Genomic DNA, 14,736 nt, shown 5'->3' with positions numbered 1-14,736 from the left:
CAATCCCCCTCGCGATGAAGGCCAGCATCCCATTCACCTTCCTGACCACCTGCTACACCTGCAAGCTGGGTTTTTGCGACTCATGCACAAGGACCCCGAGGTCCCTCTGCACCGTCGCCTGCTGCAGTTTTTCTCCACGTAAGTAATAATCCTTCCTACCATTATTCCTACCAAAGTGGACCACCTCGCACTTGCCAACATTAAATTCCATCTGCCATTTCCTGGCCCATTCGCCCAGCCTATCTAGATCCTTCTGTAGACTCTCCCCACCCTCCGCACAATTTGCCTTTCCACCAATTTTGGTGTCATCAGCAAATTTCGACACCCTACACTCGGTTCCCTCCTCCAGATCATCTATATAAATGGTAAATAGCTGAGGCCCCAGCACCGACCCCTGGGGCACTCCACTAGTCACCATCCACCAATCCGAATAGCACCCATTGACCCCCACTCTCTGCCTCCTATTTGACAACCAGTCCTCTATCCACGCTAACACCCTACCCCCAACTCCATGCCCCCTTACCTTCTGCAGTAAGCTCTTGTGAGGTACCTTGTCAAATGCCTTCTGAAAATCAAGAAAGACCACATCCACCGGCTCTCCTCTATCCACCGCCCTAGACACATCCTCATAGAACTCCAGTAAATTTGTCAGACACGACTTCCCTTTAACGAAACCGTGCTGCGTCTGCTCTATCAAGCAGTTCCCCTCAAGATGCCTCGCTATTTCCTCCTTGATGACGGATTCTAACATTTTGCCTACAACAGACGTTAAACTAACCGGCCTATAATTCCCCGCCTTTTGCCTGGCACCCTTCTTAAACAACGGTGTAACATTAGCCGTTTTCCAATCTTCCGGCACTTCCCCGGAATCCAGCGACGTCTGGAAAATAACCACCAAGGCATCCACTATCACCTCCGCCATTTCTTTCAGGACCCTCGGATGCATTCCATCCGGTCCTGGGGACTTGTCCACAATCAGTCCCTCCAGTCTGTCGAGCACCACCTCTCTAGTAACAGTAATGTCATCGAGACCCTCCAGTCCTACCACCTTTCCGTCTCTAACATCCCGCAAATTATTCACGTCCTCCTCCGTGAAGACCGAAACAAAAAAGTTATTCAAGACCTCAGCCATTTCCCCATCCCCTACCACTAAGTCCCCCTTCTCATCCTCTAAGGGACCAACGTTCACCCTAGCCAGCCTCTTCCTTTTTATATATTTATAAAAACTCTTGCTATCCTTTTTTATATTAAGCGCTAGCCCAGCTTCATAGTTTCTCCTACCCTTCTTTATCAGCTTCTTTGTCAATCTTTGTTGACATTTAAACCTCTCCCAATCCTCTTCTCTCCCACTACTCTTAGCTACTCTAAACGCCTCCGCTTTTAATTTAACACTTTCCTTCACCTCCTTCGTTATCCACGGCTTATTACCTCTCCTCCTACGGTCCTTTTTGACCATCGGAATAAATTTCTGCTGAGCACCAAGAAAGATCTCCTTAAAGATCCTCCACTGCTCCTCAGCAGACCTACCTTCCAACGCGCTCCCCCAGTCCACATTCGCCAATTCTTCTCTCATCCTACCGTACTCCCCTCTGTTCAAACAAAGGACGCGTGTCCGGGAACCCACTTTCTCCTCCTCCATCTGCACCAGAAACTCCACCATACAATGATCACTCTCCCCAAGAGGATCCTTCACCGCAAGTTCCCTAATTCTACCCGCCTCATTACATAGCACCAGATCCAAGATAGCTCGCTCCCTCGTCGGCTCCAACACACACTGTTCCAGGAAACTATCCCAGCAGCATTCCAAGAACTCCTCCTCGAACTCACCGCGTCCAACATGGGTCGACCAATCAATGCGCAGATTGAAATCCCCCATAACTACGGCCGTCCCATTCCTACACGCCGCACTTATTTGCGCGTTAACAGCCCGCCCAACCTCCAGATCATTATTCGGGGGCCTATAGACGACACCCACCAGCGTCTTCCTCCCTTTGCTGTTCCTAATCTCTACCCACAACGATTCCACGTTCTGCTCCTTGGCTCCAATATCATCCCTTGCTACCACCCTGATGCTATCCTTAATCAGCAGAGCTACGCCCCCCCCCCTTTTCCCTCCCACCTATCCTTCCTAAACACTTGATACCCCTGGACATTCAGCTCCCAGTCCCTGTCACCTTGCAGCCATGTCTCTGTAATGGCCACCAGATCATATCCAATTGTGTCGATCTGCGCCACCAACTCATCCACTTTATTCCTAATGCTTCGCGCATTCAGATAAAGCGCCTTCATCCCAGCCTTCACCTGGACCTTATTTGCCGGAACGCCACCAACCATACTCACACCCCTTACTCCCTCTATCCTTACCTGTACTGTCTCCTTAACTGTAGACCCCGTAATGTCACCTACCCTCACACCCTCCCCCCCCCTAATTAGTTTAAAGCCCTGTCTACAGTCCTCTTTACTCTATTCGCCAGCACTCTGGTCCCAGCACGGTTCAGACCAACCCCATCCCGCCCGAACAGGTCCCACCTACCCCAATACTGGTGCCAATGCCCCATAAATTCAAACCCATTCCTCCCACACCAATCCCTGAGCCACCCATTCACTTCCTTAATCCTATCAACCCTACGCCCGTCTGCACTCGGTTCAGGCAGTAGCCCAGAGATAACCACCTTGTCGGTTCTACTTTTTAATTCCATTCCCAGCTTTTCATACTCCCTCCCCAGATCCTCAGTTCGCATTGTGCCTACGTCGTTGGCACCCACATGTACCACAACGACCGGATTCTCACCCTCCCACTCCAGGTTCCTCTGCAGCCCAGATGTGACATCCCGGACCCAAGCACCAGGCAGACAACACACCCTTCTGTGCTCTTTGTCATTGTGACAAAGGACAGTGTCAATACCCTTAACCCCACTATCCCCAATTACAACTACGTTCCTTTTCACCTTCTCTTTGCCTGTGTCCTGCTGCATCACTGTACCGTGTGCAGTCTGCTCACTGACCTCACCTCCCTCGTCCTCGTCCAGACTGGAAGCAAGAACCTCAAACCTGTTATGCAGATTGAGAGTCTGAGGCCTCCTCTCCCCACCCCCCTTCCTCCTCTCCCCACCCCCCTTCCTCCTCTCCCCACCCCCCTTCCTCCTCTCCCCACCCCCCTTCCTCCTCTCCCCACCCTCCTTCCTCCTCTCAGCAGCCCCCTCTTGTTCCTGACCCTTAGAGTTAGCCAGTCTAGGGGGGGTGGATGTCTCTTGCACCCCATTGACTATGGCACCCTTTCTCCCACTGATGAGCCTCAGTGTCTGTAGCTCAGAGGCCAGCTCATCTACCTTGAGCTGGAGCTCCTCCAGCAGCCTGCACTTACTGCAGACATGGTCACCGGGGAGGACCCTGGGGTCCACCAGTTCCCACATCATACAGAAACCACACATCACATGCCCCTCCATTATTCACTGTAGTAATGCTGAAAATTTCCACACGAACTCACCTGGCCCTTTTTCTCCCCAGCCCTTTTGATATTAAGCCCTAAATGCTCACTCTACTTCCCTCTCACTCCACTGCCTGCTCAGACGCTGCCCGCTGTCTACACCAGGCCTCCTTTTAAACGTGGCGCTGATTTAAAGCTGTCTGGCCCACAACTCCTTTTAACCACTCCCTCAGAATTCTTAAAGCAGTAAATACAATAAAATAAATGCTTTAAACGCAACTTGTGGGCCAAAGGGCCTGTTTGTGCTGTAGTGTTCTATGTTCTAATTATGTGAACAGTAGTGACTTAGTAAGCTTACATTGTATCTTGAAGCTGAAGTTTGCTGTTTACGCAGGATTTATTTACGTTATTGTGACAAATAATGTTTGCTAAGAAGAGCAAAAGATATTTGGGTCCCAAAAGCTCTATCCCAGATCAGCCAGACCTACTTTTGTATCTTGACCTTTACTTTCTTTGATATCGAGAGCACAACTTGATGTCACTTGCCCTGGTACCTGAGTATAAAAACAAATACTCCATAAAGTTCCAGTTTCTGGCTATTCTCTGAATATATGTAAAATCATGACTTTCGAGTCTAAAAAATTGTGTCAGCTTAAATGTCACATCACCCTGTGTGCTGCTATCTGCATTCCTTTTTTTTATGAGAGGGTGATTTTCATCAGCATGCTATGTTTTAAGAACATATTTGGAGTGTTAAGCAAGGGACTGTTATATAAAGAAGTTATGCTCAGAGCTCCTTTTATAATCAGTTTTTGTGTTTTACGTATCAAGATACCTTTTGGAGAAATAAATCACAGTGAATCCATAAGTAATTTTTGAAGTCCTACTCGCTGCCCAATTAAAATTTTCAAATGATCCTCACTATTTTTCTAGTGAAACCAAGGTTGAATTCCAATCCCCTTTTAATAAAGGCCAAAATGTCATTTGCTTATTTGCTTGCTGCACTTGCATATAAACTTTCTATTCATTGTACACCCAAGTCCCTCTGTACAAAAACATTTGCAAGTTTCATGTCTTTTAAAAATATACACTGCTTTTCTATTCTTACAGCCAACGTGAATAACCCTAGCCTTCCCTGCGTTATATTCTATCTCATGATGTGGGTATGCCGGCGTTGGACTGGCGTAAACACAGTAAAAAGTCTGACAACACCAGGTTTTAGTTCAACCGATTTATTTGATAATACTCACAAGCTTTCGAGGTTTCCCTCTTCGTCAGGTGAATGGAGAGTTCTGGCCTCAGACAGAGCATATCTATCTGTCATCTCCTTGCAACTCACTTTATCTGTCTGCATCTCTTTGCAGCCTCTTTGTTTCTTCTTCTCAGTTTGCATTTGTCAGCAAACTTAGGTACATTTCTCTTGTCTAAAGGTCCACGTCATGAATATAGGTTGAAGCCCCAGCTCTGCTCCCTGTAGCACGCCACTAGTCACAGCATGCAAACTTAAAAGTGTCCCATTTATCCCTACTCATGGCTTTTTGTCCATTAACAATCCTCTATCACAGAATCATAGAACTCCTGTAGTGCAGGAGAAGGCCATTAGGTCCATCAAGTCTGCATCGACTACAATCCCACTCAGGCCCGACTCCCATATCCCCACATATCTACCCTCCTAAGCCCCCAGACATTAGGGTCAATTTAGCATAATGTGGAGATGCCGGTGTTGGACTGGGGTAAACACAGTAAGAAGTCTCACAACACCAGGTTAAAATCCAACAGGTTTATTTGGTAGCAAAAGCCACTAGCTTTTGGGCCTCTGACCCTTCGTCAGGTGAGTGGAGAGTTCTGATCACAAATAGGGGATGTAAAGACACACACACATTTTACAGAATACTGATTAGAATTTAGCGTGGCCAATCAACCTAATTTGCACATCTTTGGAATGTGGGAGGAAACTGGAGGAAACCCATACAGACATAGGGACAATGTGCAAACTCCACACAGACAGAGACCTGAGGCTGGAATTGAACCCGGGTCCCTGGTGCTGTGAGGCAGCAGTGCTAATCACCGTGTCACCCAAATCCTTACCAATATATTGCCCCCCCCCCCCCCCCCACTCCAAGAGGCCTAATCTTCATGTTTACCTTTTGTGTGGGACTTTATCGAATGCCTTTTGCAAACCCAAACATACGCAATCTACTGCTTTCCCCTATATTTATCTAAGAATACATCTTCAAAAAATAAATTTGTCAAATAGTTTCCCCTTTCTGAAATCATGTTGCCTTTCACTGATAATACAATGATGTACATTATTAAGATTTCTTACCTTCCCCACAACTGAAACCGATGCCAGACTAGCAGGCCTATAGATTATGTTTTTCCTTTCCATCCTTTCTTCAATAGCAGTGTTACATTTGCTCACTTCCAGTCTGCTGGAACCATTTCCAAATCCAGAAAATTTTGAAGAATCATAGCCAGCGCATTCACTATCCTTGCAGCTACCTCTTTTAGAACCCTAGGATGTAAGTCATCAGATCCTGGCGATTTGTCAGATTTCTGTTCCTTAGGTTTTGCCAGTACTTTATCTCTGCTGACTTGACCCTATCTGTACTTGGAAGGAAGCCCTTGCCTTGGAGTGTTGTCAGCCAGTTAGATTGATTGACAGCTCTCTAGCCCATCCAGGCACAGCATTGCAGTAGCCAGAAGAGGCATGCAGCACCATGCCTGAGACTAAGTGTAGGGAAGCAGTTTGGCGCAAGTAGCGTCACTTGCTACAAATGGGTGTCTGGGAGAAGAAAGTAGTGGGTAGGTGATGACCTGGGAGATGGAGAGTCCTGAGGTATCTCATCTGTGAAAGGAGGGCACCCCCAGTTAGAAAGCAACTTAGATGGAGACATGCTGCTTCCCACCTGAGACTGAACTTCTTAACTACTTCTGTTTCCCATCCTGAGACATCTGAATATCTGGTGCTACCAGACTAAAATTTGAGGCTGGGTGGGAAAAGACTCTTAAGTGGCCATTTAAGGGCCTTAATAAAGGCAAGGGCAGGGTTCAAGCCCGAGGCCTATCAGCCCCGTCTAGGTTGTTATGGGTGGGATCCCAGAGGGAAACCCATCCATGCAATTTCATTCTCTATACCCTCCGCCTCAAAACCTGCTGGGGGAGCAAAAATTCAAGCCACGGAGATGGGCAGTGTGGAAACTCCGGAGTCTTTAGATGTTGGCCCACATTTAAGCTATGAATTTGCCAATTCTGTAGATGTCTGTGTCGTAGCCATACCTATATGTCTATTTTATTAGATATTCACCAGAGACTTATTGCTGTTTGCAGTCTGGATGTCAAAAATCACATGATTTGTGGCAGCCATCTTAATAGCTTGTTTCTGTCCAATTTTTTAGAGTATTGACTGAAAGCTCACAATGTGAGGGCGTGACACCTTCATTACTTTAAAGCGCCCCAGTCTCCCACCCAGACTGTCTGTAAATGTGCAATATAAAACACATGAAAATACTATGCATAACAGTAACTGAAATAATTAGCATGCAAGTTGGCCAAAGTAAAATGGTCAACCTTAATTTTCAATGCAGAAATGCTATCACGGTTCCAATGAATATTTTATTTGGCACTTTAACGAAAGAGTGAATTTGTACATTCAACCTTCTGCAATTAAGGAGTCTTTTAGATCAGATTAACTCTAGATAATGTAGAATTGAGGACTCCTCTGAATTGGAAGGTTGAGATTTATATCCTAAACTCGGAGTTAAAGTCAGGCCAGACAAATGGGGATAATAGAATCCTGACACTGCTATTTAAAACTTAATAGGAGACTGGATGTTTGAGAAGATGTAAGGATATGGGGAAAGGGCAGAGAATTGGGATGAGAATAATTAGACTCAATTGAAATGCGAGGAGTAACACAAAATGACTCAAAGGGGGGGAATTTGAGTCAGCTCTAGAAATGAGATGAACTGTCATTTGCTAGTTCTTAATGGGGAGGCAAAGCATATTGCTGTCTTTCAGTTCCCAACTAAAATGGAAATAAACTTTTCCTTTCAATACCACCCTCATCCCCTCAATGGTTCAGTGAGTGAAATGAACTACTTGGTGTGTTAATTGTTAAAACTAACAAAGTCACAGCTTTAGTCCTTGGGTCTGTGCTGCAGTAGCCAATCCTGCCCTCCTGTCAGGACAGGAGATGATGAACATCTGCCTACGTTTACTGTGCAGGCTCCCGCCCAAAAATATTACCATGCGGACCAAGTGCCAGAGGGAGTCTGAGAAAGTGACAGCTTCAAAGGAAGAGCAATGTTAGAGAGAAAATGAAATATAAACAAAAAAGTTAATATATTCAGTGGGATGGCAAATGACCATATAACAAATAAAATAGATCTCATTTTCTATTTGCCAGGCCATATGTCTTAATTTGAGCTAACCCACACGAGGAAGAAAGAATTTTCTGAATACCACAATCCTCAATATCTATATTGTTAGTTTTATTATAACTGGAAAATCAGATGGACCTTATTTTTCTCTATTTTAAATCAGCCTTTGCTATTTAAATTGTGTGAAATTGTATAAAGTTAGTTTTATTTATTAGTCATAAGTAAGGAATCGTAGAAATGACATTACAGAAGGAACCTTTTGAGTGACCCCAAAACTGGAAAATCCCGCAGGAGGTCAACAGATCTTTGCATGATCTATGATTCCCGTGGTGAGCGGGACTGGAAAATTCCCCTCCTTTGAGTCATTTTGTGTTACTCTTCGCATTTCAGTTGAGTCTAATTATTCTCGTCCCAATTTTCTGCCCTTTCCCCATATCCTTACATCTTCTCAAATATCCAGTCCCCTATTAACTGTTACGATCTTGTTATCAGTAGCCACTTGTGCAAAGCAATCTTTTCTAATCCTTTGTGTGAAAGAGATTCTTCAAAGTTCTACTGGTAAACTGTTGTAAACATAGATTATCAAAATAATAATAATGTGAAATAGATTGTAAATATTTTCGATTGACACTAACCAGGACTTTTTATTAACTTGATTTAAACTTTGCTCTTCATATTCTGTTTCAAATAAAATAAATGGGCAGTTTAAAAATGGATACATCATTGGAAAAAGGGGCTTGTCAGTGCTTAACTGTCATAGGTGAGGCATTAATAGGAGAAGCAAAATACATAAAACTAACACAAGGTAAAAAAGTCTGAGTGGCATGTATCCTAGGTTGCTGAGGGAAGTCAGAGAGAAAATTGCATAGGTCCTGGCCACAATTTTCCAATCACCCTTAGATATGAGATTGATACCAGAACACTGGAGAATTACAAATGTTGCACCCTATTCAGATAAAGGAATAGGGATAAATACAGCAATTACAATCCATCAGCCTAACAAACTTAAAGAGACTATAATCAGGGACACCATTGATGGAAAAATATTGATGAACACATCTAAACAGAATTCAATTTGTTAAAGGCAAATAATACAATCCTCAGGAGTCAGGATCTGTGAATTGAAAAGTGAAGGGAGACGCAACAGTGTAGAAGAAAAGAATCTTGAAGGGCTAAAGAGAAATTTTAAGAAGTGAAAATAAAATTTTGGTACCAAGATTTGCATGTGGCTAGATTCGGAATGTGCAAGTGCATAGGCCTGAATATTTAAAATCTTTGACTCCCTATTGTAAATTGGAAATAGGAAATAGATTTGTTGATAAGAAGGAGGATTCTAAAATCAAGATCAGGGTTCCATTGGATATTGGTAATGGTGGTAGATGCAATGCTTAGAGTCAGTGACCTGGACAGTATTTAAAAACTCTGCGACCAGCCTGAAGAAGTACGCACTACAGTATCTGACTTCATTAGTAAGTGTGTAGAAGACTGCGTGCCAAAAAAGCAAATCCATGTGTTTCCCAACCAGAAACCATGCATGAACAGGGATATCCACTGCTTGCTGAAGTCTAGATCTGAGGCATTCAAGTCAGGCAACCCTGACCTTCATAAGAAATCCAGATGTGATGTAAGGAGATCCATCAAAGATGCCAAAAGACAGGACCAGACCAAGCTAGAGAGCTAATTTTGGGCACCACTCTTCTGGAAAAAAGTCAAAGTTTTTGAAAGGGTTCAAAGGACATTTACCAGAAAGATGAAGGACAGTTAAATTGGAGAATCTGGGGTGGTTGTCCTGCTTAGAACAGAGCTGGTTAAGGTGTTCAAAATCATGAACTGTTTTGACAAGATAAGCAGGAGAAATAGTTTCTGTGAGCAGTAGGATCAATAACCAGCAGAGACAGATTTATGATAATTGATAAAAGAACCAGAGAGGGCTTGGATTTTATTAACACAGTATGGATGAATTAGATAGCTCCTTCAAAGAGCTGGCACTGATATGATGAGGCAGTTGGCTTCCTTTGCTGCATCATCCTGTTAAAGTACATGCTCAAGTTTCAAAATATTGATAGATAAATGTGACCATATCAGTGCTGATTTTGACGGCTAAGACTTAAGTTGTAGGTAAGATTCTATGCGGTTAATGAAACAGTTAATAGATCATAGCTCTGACCTATCTCCTTTATCGAAATCCCATCCAAATACACCAGAATCGATTGTCGCTTTCCAAAAGACTCTCAGCTGAGGCTAGTTAAATTTCATAGTTAAATTCAAAGCTTGGTCCTATTTGGTCTGAATAGTTAATTATCTTTTGCACAGAATGAAAGGAATAAAAGCAGTTTTTAAAAATATTTTCAGTTGACTACCAGTCTAGATTGCCTCTATCAACCCAATGACTGAAGGGCTTTTTTAACTTTATCATCCTGTGGTGATTTGGAAAAATTTGAAGAGCAATTTCAATTAAGCCCTTTTCCAATGTTTCATAGTGACTTAATAACAGGAAGCAAAATGGAGTAATGTACCATTACTGTATTTATTAATTAAATCAATTACATTTGCAGACATGGCATCAACCAGCTGGCATGTACTGCATTAACACACACCCTTTAAAACAGAAAAGCCTTAATGACAGGATGTGTCAGTACATTATTTGTCTGCAAAATGTCATTGAACCAAATTTTAATTAGCAATTTTTTTGAATTTGTTTATCATTAACAAGAAGAAGAACTGGCATTTATATAGTGCCTTTAACAGAATAAAATGTCCCAAGGTGCTTCGCAAGATCATAAAAATCTGACATTCGATCTAAAGAGATCAGACAGATGACCAAATTTTTGATGAAAGTGTTTGTTTTAAGGATCAACTTAAAGGGGCAAAGCAATTTTGAGGAGGAGATTCCAGACATTAAGGTGTAATTGGCAAGGCATGGCTGCTGATGGTGTTAAGAAAGAAATGGGAGAGTCAGATAAAATCTGTGTTTATACCATGTATACAGACTACATTCTAATTTCTCTGCAAAGGTTTGTTAACATCAAATGTAGCATCATTAGTGTTTTATGTTTCTGGGTTACTAAAATTCTTCTGATTTTATAATAAATGTTGTTTTATGTCTTCGGGCTGAGGAACTAGGTAGGAGGAATGATGGAACTATACTGAGTCATAGCCGTTGATTTTGTAAATTAACTATATAAATTTGATTCAGCTCCATTTAGTTAAGTGGTTTAGTTACTTCAACCTAATCCATTTGGCAATATCAGCAACACTATATTGACAGAGAAACATTCCAAATACAGTGATGGACATCAGCCTTTTTGTGCTCTGTGCCACACTGCCAAAAACTGCAGGACTCACCAAACATTACCAACATAACAAGTTCCTGTATTTTATGAAAACTAAGCACTTACCTACTGAAAATCAAAATGATTGGGCTTGGATTTTCATTCCTGGGTTGGGTGCGTAAAGTCAGGACATCACTCAGCTTTGCGAACCAGATGGTCGGATTTTTGTCCCAGGGCTGGATTTAAAGTTGGGATGCTGCCTCTGGAACAATTGTGGAGACTGGCAGGTGCAGCGTTAGGCAAGATGAAGATGTGCATCAGCATACTGTTGAAGTTGTTAATAAAATGAATAAAACAAAAAATCCCACCAGCCCTCGCCACTCACAGAACCTTGCTCCCGTTGTTCAGCCTGTGATATCTCATGCCCCTCATCCACTCAATGAACCTTCACACACCCATGTGACCTTATGCCCCTCTAGCCATTTCTATAGCCCTTGTGTCAACATATGCCAAACCATGTCTTCCATTGACCAACTTTTGCCCTCACCCCCTCCATGCCAACTCACCATGGATCCTCCATGGGAAAATCTCAGGAGCTGTGCTGACATTAAATAATGTGCCTTATGATGATGTCTCTATTTAAGAAAGATACTTTCATTGATGAAAAAATTTCAAATTAGTGTTTTTTATAAACTAATAATACAAACATTTCACTTAACTACATAATCTGTTATGAAAACAAACATCTCTATTCAATGACCACTTGGAGCTGTTAATCAAACTGCTCTCTGAACAGGTGCCATACTGTGATAATGTTAGACTGTAATATTAGTCATGCAATGTAAGTCTGAGAGCTATCATTACAGGATTTTGCCAGTAGAGTGAATAAGAAGACATTGGTTTTTTTTTGAAACTCCCAACAATTTCTTTTAAATTTAAAACTCAAAATTAAACCCCTTGATGGGTTTTGCAGTTCCAATAAGTTTATGCACTTTTTACACGCAATCTTTTATATTTTTGACAATCTCAAAGGATGCCTTACCTCTTCCAAATGGCACCTCACCTCTCCCAGGGGTGTCCCAGGACCATATGCAAATGGCACCTTGCCTCTCCAAAATGTTACCCCGGCTCTCCAGACAAATCCAAAAGGTTCAGATCTGCTCTGAACAGTTCCAATCTGCACACTAAAGGGTTTGGACAGTTACCTCACAAAACCATGCATGAGTGGAAGCAACTGCTGGTTTACATGGACAGTTGCCTCCATGAGCCACGGTTGTGCAGTTTAGAACCTGCCCCATCATCCCTCTCCCCACCCTGCGCTGTGAATGGTTTTGTGCTATAGTTTTACTGGTTATGGTCAAGGATTGATGACAATGGATTTCAGAAATTTAACTTTAACTTTATGTAAAATGTAAACCTGTTTTCAATGCGCTGCAGACTTGCTGGCTGTGATCTTTTCATCACATCTATGGAATATTTTGTAACATATTCTTCTGATTAGAGCACATAAGTATTTGATTTTAATGCAAGCTATGAATAATATTGCCACTGGAGCAGAAAGCATCCTTGGATTTCAGCTGCAGCATATTGTAAAACCACCCCCGATCGAGCAGGCAGCCAGACATTTTAATCAGTCTTCAGTGACTAGGTTTCTGTGGGTGGTTGTGCAGCAGGGTATTTGTTTTTCAAGTAGTTTAGTATTGGTTTCAGCCCCACACTCACTGAATCTGGCCTGCAGCCGTGCTGATGAAATTCTTTAATTCTCATCTGAGATTAATAGGTGAAGCAATTCACTGGTGATGGGGAGATGATGGCAGACATGTGATGATTTGGCTCCTCAAGGCAGTGGTTATAAAGAATTATTTGACGTAAACTGGACTGCTCTCCCTTCTTGACTGTAGTCAAGTGATTTCAGAAGCAGACACATGGGGTGAATATAGGAATAAAATAATGGGAGTAGGAAATCCATTTCTGCTGTGGTCATACTTCATAAAGTTACTGGAACATTAACAGTTTGAACCTGGTGGCAACTGTGCAGCAAATTAATTGAAAGACCTCTTAACCATAACAGTTAATTCTGAAGAAACCTAAATTTTGACATTGTCATCCCTGTATAGACAATTAGATGAGGAAAGTATTTTTGTTCTTCATGGACCACTTAGATGTTCTCCAGAGTATGTTGTGACCTGTGTATGAAGTTTAAATCCATGTTTCCATGCGAACATATTGAAGGAATGCTTCAATTTGAGCAACAAATATAACACAGTTATTAGGAGAAGGAGGGGTAGAGGATTGACTAAGTAACATGTTCCTGATCACTTATCTAATTTCACGATACAGAAATGTTTTCAATACTAAAAAAGATCCTGTTAGCTCAAACACTGTACAGTAAATGCAGACATGCTGCTGGCCTTTTCCCATGATCTTGTGTGTGATTTATTGCTTTGTATGACTATGCCAACACTGAGAATCTTGTTATTAACCAGGTGAGTCGTTTACTGATTTTGGGCGGTGCCAATGTGAATTACCGGACAGAGGTGTTGAACAATGCCCCAATATTGTGCGTCCAGTCCCACCTTGGTAACTCAGACATGGTTGCACTCCTGCTAGAGTTTGGAGCGAACGTGGATGCCTGCTCAGAGAGTGGCCTGACTCCTTTAGGCTACGCAGCAGCTTCTGGACACCTCACTGTTATTCATTTACTTTCCAAAAGACGCGCAAAGGTAAATCTTCAAAATTTATTAGTGTTAACTGTTGATTAGTTACATAACTAATCTTTTAGTTGCTTCACTTATTTGTTCTGTTATCCAGAAATGTATTTTCTTTGGATGATATTGAAATTTGAATGAAGATTTCCTGAGACCTGCAGCCCTTTCCTTTTGGACTTTAGCCCTCAGTTCTTGGAGAGGATTAGGTGAGATATACTACACAGAAAGAGCCATTCAATCCAACTAGCCGATCCAGTGTTAATGCTCCAGTCAAACTCCTCTTCACCCTGAGGCTTATCTAGCCTCCCCTTAACTGCATAATTTTATTTGCTTCAAGTACCCCCTGGAATAGCAAGATCCACATTCAAACTTTCTCCTGAATTCACTATTGAATTTTTGGTGTCCATTTTATATTGATAGGCTCCAGTCTTGCTCTTCCCGACAAGTGTTCTTTTCGTGTGGATATGTTTTATCTGCATCGACTTCATCAACACTTTATGTAATTGTAAAGGTCTCTTATTAGGTCATCCTTTGCAAAAGATGGGCAAACTGGTCTGTTTATCCTTTCCTGATTGGTCTACACCCCTGCATATCTGGTATACTCTTTCAAAATTTTTTTTACACCTCATCCAGTGTCATATTTTCTTTTTAAATATGACAGCCAGAATTGTATGCACTATTTCAGGTACGGTGTAAACAAGATTCAATGCTAGTTTAGCATTATTTATTTATTTTTCAGTTCTGTTCCTCTAGGAATAACCCTACTGCATGGTTTAGTTTTTACTGATCTTCTTAAATTGATTTGCAACTTTTAGTGGTTAATATATTTGCACTCCTAGATTTCTTTCTCCTTTGCACCATTTAGATTCTTGTAAGTAATGTGCAATCTTCTTTTTCTTGTCAAAGTGTAATACCTCCCATTTATAAAATAATTTGCTGATGATATA

At 42.1% G+C, this 14,736-nt stretch overlaps 1 protein-coding gene across 4 annotated transcripts in view; it reads left to right on the top strand.

Moving 5' to 3' along the window:
* LOC145359270 (protein TANC2-like) overlaps positions 1-14,736 on the top strand; it is a 1,038,666-nt gene that overhangs the window by 934,512 nt on the left and 89,418 nt on the right. For all 4 annotated transcript variants that reach the window (XM_080213802.1, XM_080213801.1, XM_080213799.1 and 1 more), the window contains one exon: positions 13,568-13,804. In XM_080213802.1, coding sequence (XP_080069928.1) covers positions 13,568-13,804 — 237 coding nt within the window. The remainder of the gene's footprint in view (positions 1-13,567; positions 13,805-14,736) is intronic.

Source organism: Carcharhinus amblyrhynchos, chromosome 27 (assembly GCF_965287045.1).
Source record: "Carcharhinus amblyrhynchos chromosome 27, sCarAmb.v2.hapA, whole genome shotgun sequence".
Classification (NCBI taxonomy): domain Eukaryota; kingdom Metazoa; phylum Chordata; class Chondrichthyes; order Carcharhiniformes; family Carcharhinidae; genus Carcharhinus; species Carcharhinus amblyrhynchos.
Note: the sequence above shows the minus strand (reverse complement) of the source record. Positions and strands in the feature narration are given on the sequence as shown.